The sequence below is a fragment of the Zootoca vivipara genome, chromosome 6, assembly GCF_965207765.1.
Source record: "Zootoca vivipara chromosome 6, rZooViv2.hap1.1, whole genome shotgun sequence".
Lineage (NCBI taxonomy): Eukaryota > Metazoa > Chordata > Lepidosauria > Squamata > Lacertidae > Zootoca > Zootoca vivipara.
The window spans coordinates 29,111,602-29,129,202 of record NC_142589.1 but is presented as its reverse complement, the minus strand read 5'-3'; the positions used below and the strand labels follow the sequence as shown (position 1 = coordinate 29,129,202).

The following is a 17,601-nucleotide window of genomic DNA, read 5'->3' as shown; positions in this document are numbered from 1 at the left end:
GTGATTTCATGCAAGCTTTTGAAGGATTTCGGAATGGCAGCATCATAACCCACGAGTAAATATCCACTGGAGTCAAAGGAAAATATCTACTGTCGCTGATCACTTCTTGTTGCTTTCATTACTCTATGTCAGGGATAATAATAATAATAATAATAATAATAATAATAATAATAATAATATATTATTTATACCCCACCCATCTTTTCCCCAGCCACTCTGGGCGGCCTCCAACAGAAGTATCAAAATACAATAATGTATCAAACATTAAAAGCTTCCCTAAACAGGGCTGCCTTCAGATGTCCTCTAAAAGTCTGGAAGTTGTTTTTCTCTTTGACATCTGGTGGGAGGGCATTCCACAGGGCGGGTGCCACTACCGAGAAGGCCCTCGGCACTGGACCTCAGAGTCGGGGCAGAACAATGGAGGAAATACCAGGAAAGATTCTAGAGCAGATCATTAAGCAAATGGTCTGTGAGCACCTAGAAAGGAATGCTGTGATCACTAAAAGTCAGCATGGGTTTCTGAAAAATAGGTCATGTCAGACTAATCTGATCTCATTTTTTGACAGAATTACAAGCCTGGTAGAAGAAGGGAATGCTGTGGATATAGCCTATCTTGATTTTAGCAAGGCCTTTGACAAGGTGCCCCATAATATTCTTGTAAAGAAGCTGGTAAAATGCGGGCTAGACAATGCTACCCTTCAGTGGATTTGTAACTGGCTGACTGACTGAACCCAAAGGGTGCTCATCAATGGCTCCTCTTCATCCTGGAGAGAAGTGACTAGTGGGGTGCCACAGGGTTCTGTCTTGGGCCCAGTCTTATTCAACATCTTTATCAATGACTTGGATGATGGGCTTGAGGGCATCCTGAGCAAGTTTGCAGATGACACCAAATTTGGAAGGGGTGGCTAATACTCCAGAGGACAGGATCACACTTCAAAATGACCATAACAGGTTAGACAACTGGGCCAAAGCAAACAAGATGAATTTTAACAGGGAGAAATGTAAAGTACTACACTTGGGCAAAAAAAAATGAAAGGCACAAATACAGGATGGGTGACACCTGGATTGAGAGCAGTACATGTGAAAAGCATCTAGGAGTCTTGGTAGACCACAAACTTGACATAAGTCAACAGTGTGATGCAGCAGCTTAAAAAGCCAATGCAATTCTGGGCTGCATCAATAGGAGCATAGCATCTAGATCAAGGGAAGTAATAGTACCACTGTATTCTGCTCTGGCCAGACCTCACCAGGAGTACTGTGTCCAGTTCTGGGCACCACAGTTCAAGAAGGATACTGACAAGCTGGAACGTGTCCAGAGGAGGGCAACCAAAATGGTCAAAGGCCTGGAAACAATGCCTTATGAGGAACGGCTTAGGGAGCTGGGTATGTTTAGCCTGGAGAAGAGAAGATTAAGGGGTGATATGATAGCCACCTTCAAATATATAAAAGGATGTCATATAGAAGAGGGTGAAAGGTTGTTTTCTGCTGCTTCAGAGAAGCGGACACGGAGCAATGGATTCAAGCTACAAGAAAGAAGATTCCACCTAAACATTAGAAAGAACTTCCTGACAGTAAGAGCTGTTCGACAGTGGAATTTGCTGCCAAGGAGTGTGGTGGAGTCTCCTTCTTTGGAGGTCTTTAAGCGGAGGCTTGACAGCCATCTGTCATGAATGTTTTGATGGTTTTTCCTGCTTGGCAGGGGGTTGGACTGGATGGCCCTTGTGATCTTTTCCAACTCTATGATTCTATGATTCTAGGTGGAGACGCTCCTTCATATATGAGGAACTTCAGATCTGGGACTCAGCTGAAGCCTGCCAGGCCTCTACATGGCCCTCAGGACTCTCCCAAGCCAGACCCCTCATTGCCCTGCTTCGCACCCTCAAGTGTTTTGGCCTGGCTGGAATGCGTCCTTCAGTTCTGATCATGCCTCTTGCTTGTCTACATGGAGGACAGAGAGGGGTGTGTGACTGTGTGTAGGAAACTATCCCACTATACCAAGGTAAAATTCATATTCATTGCTCCGCCCACTTTGGCCTCTGCACCCACCCACCACTGGCATGTGGCCCCCAAAAGGTTGCCCAGAAACAAATCTGGCCCTTGGGCTGAATAATGTTCCCCACCCCTGCTCTATGCAGAAATCCTTTTGGTGCTACTGTTACAGGAAACTATCTGGCCACATTGCTCTGGCAAGAGGACCTCTTTTTCACATTACCGCATCACAGCACAACTGATGCTTCTGTTATTGCTGGAACCTTATTCATCACACTGGAGGGGCCTGGCGATGTTGGTTTATCTGCATCCTTAACTGTCCCTTCCCATGTTATCTCCAAACTCCCAACATCACCCAAGCAGCAAAGGGTGACTGCTCAGGCTCTATAGTGTATCCAGGTGCTCAATAACTGCGGAGAGCTCTCTGGAAACTCCTCTTTTTCTCCCTGCCTTTTTGGATAGCACTTGCTACGGGGGAACATAACAGGATACAGGACAGGAAGAGCTTCTCAAGTATGCTAGCCCTAAATCATTAATGGCTTCACAGCTCAAAACGTGGTCTGGGCAGTCAGTTCTCACTGTGCGCTCATTTCTCAGCCACAAACTTGGCTTGAGTTTTCCTTTCTCCCCAGAGATGCACTGCAAATAATTCTATCGCTCATCATGAGCGATTGAAATGAAAAACACTGCATATTTATTTCAGTCGAGGACAAAACATATGCAAATCTACAAACTCGGAAATGTTGATGGCCCCCCTCCTTGGGCAACCTTCCAAGCCAGAGAGCTGGCAAGGGCTCGCGACTGGCAGAAGGATATAAAAGGCACACAAACCTCCTCCTTCTGTCACTTCAGAGCGATCTGGCTTTGCCTCCTTGTGCTGGCCTTCTGCCACTTTCACGGCAACTGCTCGGCAAATGGCTCCAAATTTGCGATCCAAAGAGCGGACTCCTGCCTCCCGGGTGTATCTAGTACAAAGAAGCAGCCAAGATTGTCCTTTTCAGTGCCTGCTTAAATTGACACAATCCTGGATCTGTCTAAGGGCCCTGTTCCACAACAAGGAAAGTTATCTCTTAGTTTGGGGAACATATATCTACGAATGGTTTTAGTGTGCAAAAAGAAATCGGGGAAAGGCTTCGTTGGACATAATTGAGTCCTAATGAAGGGATGAGGAATCTGCGGCTCTCCATGGGTTGCTGGACTCCAACTCCCATCAGCCCCAGCCAGTTTGCACAATGGCTAGGGGTGATGGGAGTTCAAGTCCAACAACATCTGGAGGGTCACACAGTCCCCATCCTGGCAGGAATGAACCCAGGTGCCATGGAACAACTTTTTAAATGCAAACCTAAACTTATTGATTTTCGTAGGCAGCTGCAAGAACATAGCAGAGCAACTAAATGTATCAAACAGCAAAATAAACACATACAGTCGTACCTTAGATCCCGAACGCCTTGGTACTTGGACGTTTTGGCTCCTGAACGCTGCAAACCCAGAAGTGAGTGTTCTGGTTTGTGAATGTTCTTTGGAATCCGAATGTCCGACAGGGCTTCTGATTGGCTGCAGGAGCTTCCTGCAGCCAATCAGAAGCCGCACTTTGGTTTCCGAACGTTTTGGAAGTGGAACGGACTTCTGGAACAGATTCCGTTCGGGTTCCAAGGTACGACTGTAAATACCTTTTTAAAATTACCGGGTGATGATTGCCAGGGTTGCATCTTGAGGAATCTGAATCTGCTGAGGAGTCAGTCCATGTTGCTCAAGCTGCTTTGGAATCAAGTGGCGGTGTGCGATTTCTATCTTCTCTTCTTGCGTGTATCCTTTGAAACAAGACACATCCTTTAGAAGAACTAGGATACTGAACTCAGATCAGAAGTCACATACAAAGCCAGATTTTTCAAGGAAATGAAGTTTTAGCCTCAGCTGGAATGAGAGCGAGATGGGAGAAGATACTGGCAGTGGCCCTGTCTATGATATACAAGTATGGCAGGCAGTGCCGACAAGCAGCAGGAATCATTGATACATCCTGCCTTAACATCACCCACACCCTGGTCAGTTCTACAACACCTGGAACTTGGATGATTTCCATTCTATCCAGCAAAGCAGGTGGGATGGTGGCAGTCGTGTTGGCTGTGGCGATGAAAAGTACTTGGGACAAGTCAAAGGCAACGTTTAAGTAATGGTCTGTGAAGCTGTGGTTTTGCTCAGGATCCAAGACCTTAAAAAGCAAATGAAAAAGATTTGCAAATTTAATTCCTCTCATAAAGTATGACCGTAGTTACAGCTACATATGCAGTTAAATTCTCTAACAGTTATATTTAGTTATATTTTAGAAGACAGTTGGTGAGAAAATTGTTTTGTTTTGTTTTTTAAAGCTACAATAATAATAATAAAAACTTTGGCCATCAAGGAGTGGACCCACAAGAGGGTCACACTAGCGGCATCACAAGCTTCCTCTTTTATAAGTACATGTCCCACTTTATTATTATTATTATTATTATTATTATTATTATTATTATTATTATTATTTAACTGCCATCTACACAACAGTCTGAAGGTGATATACAATAAAAACAGCAAAAACAGCATTTAAAATAAGATAAAAAACAGCCAATACAGTTAAAACAAATCTGAAACAATGCAAAATAGGTGCTCATGGCAAAGATCCATTTCTCCAGCCTGTTGGAACAAAAATGTCCTTCCAATTGTTTTCAGAAAGTGTAGATAGACTGTGACTGTCGTATCTTGACAGGAATGCTGTTCCACAGAACAGAGGAAGGCGCAGCAAATGTTTAAAGTTTCTCCATTCATTTCACTGCCGTTACTCCCTCATGCCACATTCCTCAGAATGTCAGTTTTATGAGGATGGGAAGAATTCTCTGCTAGAGCTCCCTAAGTGCCACCACCTGAACTTCAATTCCCAGAGCTCTCAAGGCAGAAGAATGGTTCAGGGAGAGTCCATAGATCAGTGGTGGATTAGTACTGGAACACATGCTTTTCATGTAGAAGGTATTCCAGCTCGATGTCTAGCATCTCCATTTAAAAGAGCAGACATGCATGATCATAGCTGCCAAGTCTCCCGTTTTCCCTGGGAAACCCCCGTTTTTAAAGCAGTTTCCCGCTGTCATCCCAAATGGTTAAATATCCTGTAATTCCCCCGGATTTCTTCTGGTGCCGCTCTGCCCATGTCTGGGCGCCAGAAATCAGGCAGCGCCGGCACCGGAAGTTGCTTCTACGCATGTCTGGACATGCGTAGAAGCGACTTCCGGTGCTGGCGCTGCTGATCCCGTATTTTTCTAACCGGGACTTGGCATCTATGTGCTGACACCCTGTGAGGTAGGTGGGGCTGAGAGACTTCAGAGAAGTGTGACTAGCCCAAGGTCACCCAGCAGCTGCATGTGGAGGAGCGGAGACGCAAACCCGGTTCCCCAGATTACGAGTCTACCACTCTTAACCACTACACCAGTGTTTTTCAACCTTTTTTGGGCAAAGGCACACTTGTTTCATGAAAAAAAATCACGAGGCACACCACCATTAGAAAATGTTTAAAAAATTAACTCTGTGCCTATATTGACTATATATAAATCGAATTTTTCAATTTTTCCCACGGCACACCAGGCAACATCTCGCGGCACACTAGTGTGCCGTGGAACAGTGGTTGAAAAACACTGCACTACACCACACTGGGTCTCACTTGTGATTGGAAGGTAGAGCTGCCCATATAAAATGTAACCTCGTCCTATTTTCTGAGTGTGGTCAACTGGAGGAAGTGGGGTGGGCTGAAGCCAAATGAGCAGAGTAAAGTGTGAGCACTGCTCCAAAATCCAAGTGTCAATAATCAATTGCTGTTTTTTTTTAAAATGACTTTTAAATGGGTACATGAGAAAATTTAGGGTGAAAAGGGAAAATAGAGTGCATCGGATTCAAGAAGCTACTTTGACTGTACATAGCTAGGAGGGACGCAGTTCAGTCACTAGCTCTTATTCTGGCTGAGTGCTTGCAAGCATGGATCTCTGCTGAGGCTCTCAAGAAGGACACAGCAGGGTAATTTACCACCCATTAAAGGATGAGCTAGTGTCACTGATACAAACACTTACGCTCCAAGCACCTCCCTTTGCTTATTTCTCTGTCAAACAGCCACCAAGCAAAATTGCCACTGTCACTTGAGTAACTGGATGTTAATTAAGGATAAATTAAAATGGGCACTCCACTCTGGTTCCTGCTGCGTTTCAAGGTGAACACTGGAGCTTACAAGCGCTCACAATATGACACTTGTTCCAAGCGGTCACTTGGTGAATTATTTAGGAGTGTGGGGCCATTAGGTGGCTGACGGCACAAGGACTTGCCCGTTTAATTCTAGGCACGTTCTCAGAGCTGACCTTCCCATCACAGGCGATGTTGGGAGTCTAAGACTCCTGCGTGGAAGATACGTTGCACCTTGCTAATTAGCAGATTGCTTTAGAGAGAAGCGCCACTTCCGGAGGGGTAGTTGTGATCATCTGCGGGAGCCCAAACATGAAAAAGTGTTGAGACACCTTAAAGAAATGCAGCATCTGAGAAATTACAAGTTATGTGAGCCTGCTTTTCTGGAAGTCTTTGCACTATAATGTTTGGATCAGTCTCAACGTTGCTGCAAGCCAGTGATTTGGTTCTGTTTTCAACATGCATGTTAGCCAAGTCTCTCCCCTCCACCTTTCCTTCTCTCTCTCTTTTCCCTCTCTCGAATCCTTTCTGCTGGGAGGGATAAGCTTCAGGCTGGGTAGGTAAATGAACATATGCTGGTGAGAGGGCAAGGATCGGGAAATTCTTTTTAAAAAATAGATCCTTTGTTTAAAAACACCGATATAAAATTTAAGTGTGTGTGTATGTATGTGTATATATATATATATATATATATATATATATATATATATATATATGAAGAATGGGATGGTGGAATTCTGTACCATTCCTGATGGGAGCAGAGTTTTGTTAATGTATAAGGGTTTATTCATGCAGAGAAAAAGGACAAGTTAGGTTTTCGTTGGTTAATTTGGGGTGTGTTTGTCCTGCACCTGCAACTAGTTTAGGGTTGCCATGCACCCGGAATTTCCCAGACATAGCCAGGATTTGGCCGTCGGAAACTGTGCCTGGGTGAGAATCGCTTAAATGTCCGGAAAAATCCGGACATATGGCAACCCATGTTGGTACAGTAGTGTAGATTTTGGCAGATTTCCTTTAAAATAGCTCAAAAACTTACTCTTTTTTTGAGATTTTGCTCAACAACTTTTGTGTCCGGATTTTGACCTTTCGAAATATGGCAAGCCTAAACTAGTTAAGCATGTGAGCATGTGAGAGTGAGTCAGCAAGCATGTGAGAGTGACTCAGCACAATCTAAAGTATAAATATACTTGTGCTTGAAGCAAGCTTGCTCTTGCTCTTGGCCTTTGCCTTTGGCCAGAGCCTAGTCTGTGTTGGAAAACTGCAAGGAGACTGGAAAGACTGCTGTGAAGACTATATACTACACCAGTATGTAACTGCTGAACTGTGGACCTGCATCATACTGTCAGTAACGGAACCGACCCTACCCAAACTGTCTGGTGCTTTTTTCTGTTCCATTGGCACACTCCACTGGCGTGTTGAATCACTCGGTACACGCCTCAACAAGTTTACATTTTCAAAGGCTCTCCCACATTAAACATTCCCTGCACATAGTAAACTCACAAACCAGAGAAGAAGCTTTAGCATAGGTGTAGGGAAACTTTGGCCCTTCAGATGATGCTAAGCTACAACTTCCATCAACTCCAGCAAGCACGCCAGGAGGGCCAAAGATTCCCTGCATAATTCTCTCTCTGGTTAATTACTACTAACCTTGAGGACTGTATCAGTATTCAGTATTAAGAGGTGCCATGGATCTAAATACCAGTTGCTGGGAAACATGGGAGGGAGGGAGACACTGTGCTCATGTTTTGCTTATGAGTTTACCAGAGACGTCTGGCTGGCCACAATGGGAACAGAAGGCTGGACTAGAAAGGCCTTGGGCCGGATCCAGCATGGCTCTTCTTATGTTCTCTTATGATGCAAGTTGACTATGCAGTAAGGAGTTTTTCTCTGTAAAGGAGCATCCCAAATTATTAGCAATCCACACACACACACACAAAATATACCTGTAATCAGAGTGGATACCACTCAGAATACTGTACTACCACGTCACTTTACAACCTCATGTCAGGTAATGTGCAGAACTGCACTAAGAATCCCAGGCTTTGGGGCACCAAGATAAAACACTACCGTACATGCTTTTGCAACTGCTTATGCCCACCGAAGGGCAGGTGGAACACAAAAACTTGAAATAAAACATTAAATCTATTCATAAGGCACTGCTGCTCTTCACAGAGTTTGCAAAAAGGAACTTCTTAATCATTTCAATTAGTGATGTATGGAGGTGAGAGCTGGACCATAAAGAAGGCTGATCGCCGAAGAATTGATGCTTTTGAATTATGGTGCTGGAGGAGACTCTTGAGAGTCCCATGGACTGCAAGAAGATCAAACCTATCCATTCTGAAGGAAATCAGCCCTGAGTGCTCACTGGAAGGACAGATCCCGAAGCTGAGGCTCCAATACTTTGGCCACCTCATGAGAAGAGAAGAATCCTTGGAAAAGACCCTGATGTTGGGAAAGACTGAGGGCACTAGGAGAAGGGGGCGACAGAGGACGAGATGGTTGGACAGTGTTTTCGAAGCTACAAACATGAGTTTGACCAAACTGCGGGAGGCAGTGCAAGACAGGAGTGCCTGGCGTGCTATGGTCCATGGGGTCACGAAGAGTCGGACACGACTAAATGACTAAACAACAACAATCATTTCCAAGTTTCCTTTTGCTTTCCTGAGTTGCTGCCAGAAGCATCAGTTAAAGCAGAAGGCAAAAGCCCAAGTAATGTAGTGCAGAGGAAGCAGCAGAATGATGCTGAATGAAGGAAACAAACTGACTTTATGGAAACAAAATAAAAAAATTCCTTCCAGCAGCACCTTAAAGACCAACTAAGTTTTATTCTTCAGAACATCTGAAGAAGTGTGCATGCAGACGAAAGCTCATACAAAAATAAAAACTTACTTGGTCTTTAAGGTGCTGCTGGAAGGATTTTTTATTTATTTTGTTTCGACTACGTCAGACCAACACGGCTACCTACCTGTAACTGACTTTATGGAGGTGCATGGCACCAGTCATCTTTAAAAATGACTCCCGGTGAGATCCGTTTCCTAAAAAGCAGCACAGCTTTCCAGAAAGCACCCTGCAGTATCCATTACATTCCAAAACAACATTCTAACTTGAAGCAGCAAGGGCTGGCACTCAAAGTGAACATGCAGTGCATAGAGAAGAAAATCCTGCAATTAATGTAATGAGGGAGGGGGGGTTAATTTGTGGGTGTGGCTGAAGCAGAGTTCTAGCATTTCTGAAGTTAAGCACCCTCCATTTCACCAAAACGACGACTCACTAATTTCTGTATGCCTCGGAGCGGGTTGGACAACCCTTGAGTTGGTCCATGCCGTATACACTGGGCTGTATATTAAGATAACCGTTCAAAGGAAAACGGATTTTAGTTTCTTGACCTAAAAAAATAAGGAAAGTCGCTTGCGTGTGCAAGCCTAATTCAGTTAGCGAGATACTTGCAGAGTCTAGTTTTACTATACTGATAGTGCATTTGAATGGAAGGCAGTTCTATTCTCCTATAACCAATGCAGAAAGCGCAGAAAGGACAATATGATGCTGAGGAAGAGCTACCCAGCAGGGAAGAGGGCTGGGGAAGAAGGAGTGTGTAGTACCTCTGATCCCACCCATGGCCATTTCTGGCCCAGGCTGGCAATTTTCTGAAGTTTAATAACAGTGCGGAAGAGGGCGGAATTTCAATCAGATTTATGGGAGGGGAAGGGAAGGTCAAGCACGTCCATCTCCTTACTATCTACCTTGTGCTGCTCAATTGACTGGGGAGTGGGGGTGAAAAGGGCCCCCCCGCTGCAAAACAAAGTTAATATTTATCTGGAGGCCTCCCTTCCTGCTGCTTGGCTGATCAGTGACAGGGTTGGTTGTTGGCCATGTAAGATTAAGCAGTGGGCCAGAAGCAGCCCAGGGGGTGAACGCTGCACAATTTCTGAACCAGAAATGCAGGCTGGGAAAACATGTTTTGTGGAGACTATGCATACTGACTGGAGAATATATGCATGTTACCCAGAGAATGTACAAAATTCAGCTGAGATATGCACATTCCTCAAGGCTATTCCATAGCTGGAAAATGTACAGAATTCAATTGATAGATACACATTTCCCAAGGCCTGCTGGAGATTATGTATACAGATGGGGAAATGTGCATGTTTCCCTCTTCATGGAAGGATTATATGCACATTCTCCATGAGGGCTGGTGAATGTGCAGTGACTGGTTGTTGTGCACATTAACTACTCAACTTGAATTCCCCTTAACATACAGGCTATCTAAAATTAAGGACAGACAGAGGATCATACAATGAAGCTCTTGTTATATAAACCTTGATATTTGTGGTTTCCTAGGTATCGAAAGGCAACACAACTCCCCTTCCTTAGTCACCTTCACTCCATCTACAAAGAATTCTGTGATCCACACCTGTCGGCAACATCACACTCAGCTAGCACCTTTCTTCCACCACCCTTCCCTTGAACTCTAGAGCTCTTGCTTGGCACTTGATAAATTATCAATGTGGCTTTGACATGAAAAGTTCTCACGTAACACATGACAGGACCTCCGTGATGCCCAAGCAATTGCATGCTGCTGTCAAGATAATTGATCCTTTCCATTATGGCTTGAATACATCCCTTTTGCTTAGCGGCTTGACTTATGGACCCAGAAGAGTGCTGCTAATTAAAATTATATATCACACGTACACACAGAGAGTTTGAACATTTGTCAAGAATAGAAAGCCATCTCACTTAGCTTTCATTACGGAAATTTTAAAAAATATATATTGAAGAATGAGGAAAATATGAGTGAGTGTGTGTGTGAGAGAGAAGGGGGAACCTTTAACCCCATGTGAATCTAAAATACAGTGGTGCCTCGCTTAACGAATGCCCTGCTTAATGAAATTTCCGCTTAACGAAAGGATTTTTCGAGTGGAGGTTGCCTCGCTAGACGAATTCGTTTTATGAAAAATTCATCTAGCAAATCGCGGTTTCCCATAGGAATGCATTGAAATTCAATTAGTTCCTATGGGCAAAAAAAAAAAAAAATTCAAAAAAATTCAATGCATTCCTATGGGATTCGCTAGACGAATTTTTCGTTATAAGAAAAGACCCGTGGAACGAATTAAATTCGTCTAGCGAGGCACCACTGTAGTGTGGAAGCTTCTACTAAGGGAGTTTCTTCTTGTGCTGCCCCATTTTGAAATCATAGATAAAGCTATAAGGAATGTCTACAGCCTGCTTAAAAGAAAAGGTTTGTTACGTTCATCGATGGCTGGTGGAGGAGAGGGTGGGGGATTAATTATGAAAATGGTGCTTGGATTTCAACAGGTAAGACTGGGAAGGCTCATCAGTTAAAGCAGGTAGTCCATCTGTTGTAGGAAAGCAATAGGCAGCTCCTTCCTCGACAGACATCTGTTGGCATTGCTTAACCTCTTCATGTCCTCATTTGAAACCAAAGCTTGCACACTTCAGTCTTCAGTGGATGGAAGCCCTGCTCTATATCCCAGTCCTGATGCAAGGGCCTCCACCAATATGGCCCCAGGCTCTGGTATTAACTGCTGCAAGATGCCTGGATGACCCTTCTTTGGTGACAGAGCATCAGCAAACATTATTCCGTCAGGCCTTTGGGGGCATTGTTTATCTTACGTTCTTTGGCCAAGGGTGGGGTGTTTGTGGCGGCCTGGATATTGTTTGTACTGAAACAGATTCATTGGAGGGGGTTGGACTAGATGACCTTGGGACTCCTTCCACCCCTATAACTCTATGATTCTGTACAGTGTTGTGAGTTGCCTTGGGGTTTTGGTCAACAGTTTGGTCAATAAACAAAACGTACCATATCTGGTGCAGATTAAAATGTAAAGTGATCAAAAACACCAAAAAGAACACCATACATAGTAAGGGTGAAAGGGAGAGTTTTTATGTATTCAAAACCTCTTCCGTGTTACATTGTTAGGTGAAGTACATTATGTATGTGCAAAGGAAAAGGATATTTTCTCTGCTGATCGCCTGATTGCGGAATGCTTTCCAGAGGAAGATATGCCTGGCATTGACCCTGTATTCTTTTCAGCACCAGGTTTAAATGCTTATATTTGCTTAGGCATTTTGTATTATCTTATCTTTAGCTGGTTGAATGGTTTTGATTTCACTGTCTGTGTTATAATGTTTTTGTAACTTTAAATTTCTTTGTATGCTGCCCTTTTGCACTTTTATGGAAGGGTGGTTTCTAAAGTTTTAAAATGAATTATTATTATTATTTTAATTAAGCTCCTTCATTTCCACAACATACATAAAACCCCCAAGAACACTTAGTGGCCTGCCTACTTGCTTTTTGCTTCATATCTGCCTACCAAGGTTTTCCATCGAGACACACTCCGACCTTCAGTGGGGTCATCCAAATATAGAACAAACGTTCTCTTGTTGATGGACAGGAACTGGAAACAGGAACAAAAGAAAAAAATTCCTTCCAGTAGCACCTTAGAGACCAACTAAGTTTGTTATTCTCTAAGGTGCTACTGGAAGGAATTTTTTTTATTTTGTTTATACTACGGAAGACCAACACGGTTACCTACCTGTAACTGGAAATAGGAAGATGTTCTACTTTGCTCAAGCAACACTGCACCTCGGTCCCACCATCTGAACTACCAACATTACCAAGCAATGGACAAACTGGGTCTTTCTCCCTCCCAGTGTATAGGGCAGGGAATATTTGGGAAGACACCATAAGTCCTCTCAATTTTATCACAGAGGGTTAAAAAAATCAGCCCCAGGCAATGCTGGTGGCCAACATATCCGGGGGATCTTGTTCAATGCTGGTGTCTACAAAACGAAAACATTTCTTGAGCCCTAGAATACAAATTTGTTCCCCAGTGAGAAGTATTTCAGCCCAACTTAAGGAACAGCCCAGCCTGAGGCAGGGAACTTTGAGCTGAAGGTGGACTCCATCTCCCATCAGCACCAGTAAGAGCATTGATGGGAGTTGTAGTCCAGCAAGATCTGGAGGGCCACAAGTTTCCCCAAAGCCAGGAGCAGCCCATCTTAACCTGCCCTGGGAAGCTTTAAGGATAAAAGAAACTCAGGGATGCCTTGAGATTGTAGTCATAAAATCGTTTCATTCGCAATCAAACTAACTGCAGTCATCCATAGCTAGGTAGCAACCCCAGGTTACACAAAGCCAGCCTTCTCTTGTCTTCAGTCACACTAAAAAGCAAGGGTTTTGCCACAGTACTAGTACAATGCAGTCACAGCACTTGGGGATCCTCCGTACTATATGAAGACAAATTCCTTTGCACAGCCTCTGCAAAAGCATTTGCCATTCTGCAAACGGAGCCGGATCGCTCTGCCTGACTTCCTTCCTGTTGTTGCATGTTATAAATAAAAATGCCTTTTTGTAAGAATGTCAGCTAGTCCCACGGCAATCAGATGAAGGATCCAGCAGCTGCCCAAGGACTCTCCCTTGTGTTGTTGTTTTCTTATCTCAGTGCTCCAAAATAGCTACCAACCTCAACATGCCAGAAAGTACCTCTGATATCATCATAACATACACACACAAAATATTGAAACAAAGCAGCCACGTAACTTTCAATAGCTCTTCAAACACACAGGGCCCAACATGTGGATGCAACACTGGCTTCATGTTAAACTTGTCTAATGGACTGGAAACCAGCTTCAAGAACACAGACGAGTCGCCTCATATGCTGGGGTTATGTTCCAAGGGTAGCATGCCTATGTGAAAATCGTGGATTGCCAAAATGATCTTTTCATGGCTGGTTGCTGCCTGGCAAGCTCCACTGGGAGACCCTTTCCTGGTGTACCCACTGCCTCTCCTCACTCCTCCACCTGCAAGGGAGGAGGACGGAGGAGGGCAGAGAGAGGAAAGCATGGCAGATCAAAAAGGCTGTAATGGATCCTGGAATGGAGATGCAGCCAAGGACATACAGTTGAAATTGTGTATTTTCTTAAAAAAATAATTCACTGAATTTATACACCGCCCCATACCCGGAGGTCTCAGTAAGTTTATGCACATTAAGATGTGACCTGACTATATGCCCCTGCCCCTACAGCCCCCCCACCCTTTACCTGGAGCAAATTTCAACCCCACCACCCCCTTCATGGTAGTTAAGCCACTTACTCCTGATGTTAACAGCAACAAGGCTAACTGAAGTTTCCCTTTGCCCTGGATCTGAAGCCCATGTCAAACATTCAGATTAATATGCTGTCAAAAAGCAAGTCACTAATTTAGTTTTTGATGCAGAGGCACACAAATCCCCAATTGTAAATACAACAGTTTTATGAATACCAGAACCTGGTATTCAATACAAAACAACATGAGATGGTTCTTGTTCTTGAGATGGTTCATGCATCTAGTTCAGGCATCCCCAAACTTCGGCCCTCCAGATGTTTTGGACTACAATTCCCATCATCCCCGACCACTGGTCCTGTTAGCTAGGGATCATGGGAGTTGTAGGCCAAAACATCTGGAGGGCCGCAGTTTGGGGATGCCCGATCTAGTTGGTCATTGAGGGGGAAACAAGATGTTGAGCAAGACAGACCTTGCTCTGATCCAGGAGGGCTCTTCTTATGCTCTTAATCATCAAATACCACAGTTATTAAGCAACTGATGGCTCCACATACACAAATGGAATTGGCTTTCTTATTTTTATTATTTTTGTCCATTGTTATTTCCATCTCCAAAAGCCATACATTGTGATCAGGAAAAATGGTATCTCCATTTGTCAAGCTCAGAATTAGACAGCTGATCTGAAGAAAAAGGTGAGCTGCATGCAACAGAGAAAGAGCTCGTTTCACTTCTTACCTCAAGCAAAGCAGCTGCAGGATCCCCCTGCAGGCTCTTTCCAAGCTTGTCAACCTCATCGAGCAGGAACACCGGATTGTTAACCCCAACAGTCTTCAAGCCGTTGATGATCCGCCCAGGCATGCTGCCAACGTAGGTGCGCCTGGTGGGGAGCAAGGGATGAGGTTGAAATACGGAACAGCAAATTGGAAGCAAATTGTTTTATGTTCTCTTTCTAGAGTCACCCAAAAAAACCCCCAATCAGCTAATCACCAGCCTTCTGCAACCTGTTGCTCTCCAGATATTTTGGACTACAGCTTCCTTCGTTCCCAACCATTAGCCATACTGGTTGGAGTTGATGGGAGCTGCAGTCTGTCTGGAAGGCTCTAGGTTGCAGAAGGCGGATTTAGATATTGACTGTGTTCTGATGTTTAAATTCAATCAAAGCCAAAATACAAAGAAGCTTTAGACACACACATGCATATGGCTCACTCCACCTTTTGGACAAATGGGGAAACAAGGCAGGAAGTTACAGTGAGCTGCCCTGTTATTTCTGGTTTGAGAAAGGTGTTTAATGGCTTCCCAATGAAACCTGGAAGCCAACTTCAAACTATGGTTTCCCCTTTGGGATCTTTTAGAAGCCATTAACCATATTTCCTGGTCTGGATGTGCGCCAACAGAAGAGTGCAGAAAGTGGAAGCTGTGCATGCAGGGAGAAGCCAACAGGGGGTGTAGAAATCCAAAACAAGGGAGGGGCAGAGTTGAAAGGAGGGACACCCCTGCTACTAGCCCCAGGTGAGCAGGCACATGGCAAGCTCTGCACCTAGTCCTTCTATTTCAAATTCATCGCTGCTAAATTAGCCAGTGTCACACAACCCTCAAGGAGTTTTACATGATGGTGCCTTTGATGATTCTCCTCCTACTACTGCCCAGATACTGCTCAAGGCATCTATGAATCAAAAGTTCTTAAATGGGATTCGTGGAGCATGGTTAGGGAAAGGCCCTTAATCAGCAAAACATTTCGCCTGAATATCAAGTAGTTGGAGAGAAGCTTCAGCCTCCAGCGTTGAAACCATGGGGGCAGAGGCATGATCCCCATGTCTTCTTCATTCACCCTTCCCTCGGGCCCTGGATTCTCAGTGCTCTGCCTCCTCCCTCCTCCCACCACCTCCCTTGCCATGGTGGGCCCTTGGAAAATGTCAAGCAATAAGGAAATAGGTTTCTTTCTGCACTGGCCTGGCTGTTTACAACTGCACACACACCAAAAACCTTTGCTTGGAATCTTTATGTTGGTACTATTCCCAGTGAAAAAATAAACTGTTCACCCACACAGCATCCAAACTCTAATATTTCCACTGTCTCTCCAGAATAAATAGAAGTATTTAATACATTTAGACAATTTAAAGGAACAAACTGTGAGAAAGTTTCTAAGCTCAAAGCAAAATCATTTAGTTTCTGCTTCTGCATGGAGGTGAGAATTCTTTGATCTGGGAAACAATAGTAATCAAAATTACAGTAGACTCAGGTCTCAGTAGCCTGTAACAACACTCTTATTTGCAAGAAATCTCCATAAATGGATGGCATCAGCTCTCTTGCTCTCTCTCTACGCCTGTAATTATCCTAATCTTGAGGACTGCTACTACGCTAGCCGTATTAAAGCACCACGTTGGCCTGAGTCAGATGTTATAAACCAGGGTTTGGTTTGTAGGAATGTGCTGGGGGTTCATTCTCTCCATTTGTCTCCATACCAATTCCCTGCTCCGTTTCCTGGTTAGTGGTAAACACCATTTGCCAGGGCAACCAAATCTGGAAATTCACTTCAAATTACTGTTTTCAGTTTCTGGTTTGTAGAGAAACTCTCTATAGCTTGCTTGATTTGGACATCACTGTGAACTACAAGTAAAAAGGGTTGTGTGTGTGTGTGTGTGTGTGTGTGTGTGTGTGTGTGTGTGTGAGACAAATGAAGCCAGCCTGAGAGTCTGCTCCAGCTGGACTGCTTCCCTCCCCATCACAGGGCAAGTCTACTATCAACCACCCAGTGGGAAGGATCCTGATCACTATTCGTGTGTTGCTGCTGCCTAATGCAGTTTTTAAAAATAACAAATGCCTTGGAAAGATCTGCACCATGAAAAGTGAGAAGGTTGGGTATGCCTAAAGCGGGTGTACAGGGGGTGGGCTGAAGACAGATGAACAGTGGGCCCATTGGCAGTCATTCACACAACAACTTTAGCACACACAAGTTCAAAGGAATTTGCTCCCTTAAGTCAGTTCCACCCCCCCCCCAAAAAAAACCCATAAGAAAAAATCTATGGGACTTCAAAGTGCTTAACATCAATAGAACTGTGTTCCTGGAAAATCAGCAGGATGCAGTGGATACAGGGTTGGACCTTGACCAGGGAAATCTGGGTTAAAGTCCTTGCTAAACCATGGGTTACCTTGGGCCAGACACATTTGCTCTCTGTCTCTCGGTGTAAATTATTTCACAGGATTGTTACAATGATAACCATTTAGGAAGGGGGAATAACATTTTTGTAAGAGGTCTCCTTAGAGGCAGGGTGGGATAAAAATGTATTTCCTACCTTTCTACAAAGCTGATTTGTTGAATCAGAAATTTAAATAAAGAGTCTTAATATATTGGCACA

At 44.1% G+C, this 17,601-nt stretch overlaps 1 protein-coding gene across 1 annotated transcript in view; it reads right to left on the bottom strand.

Annotated features, from left to right (window-relative positions):
• Positions 1–17,601, bottom strand: part of LONP2 (lon peptidase 2, peroxisomal) — a 49,139-nt gene that overhangs the window by 17,921 nt on the left and 13,617 nt on the right. Inside the window, exons 8-11 of the mRNA XM_035117610.3 lie at positions 14,981–15,122; positions 4,048–4,198; positions 3,674–3,800; positions 2,821–2,954 (exon numbers count right to left, since the gene is read on the bottom strand). Coding sequence (XP_034973501.1) covers positions 2,821–2,954; positions 3,674–3,800; positions 4,048–4,198; positions 14,981–15,122 — 554 coding nt within the window. The remainder of the gene's footprint in view (positions 1–2,820; positions 2,955–3,673; positions 3,801–4,047; positions 4,199–14,980; positions 15,123–17,601) is intronic.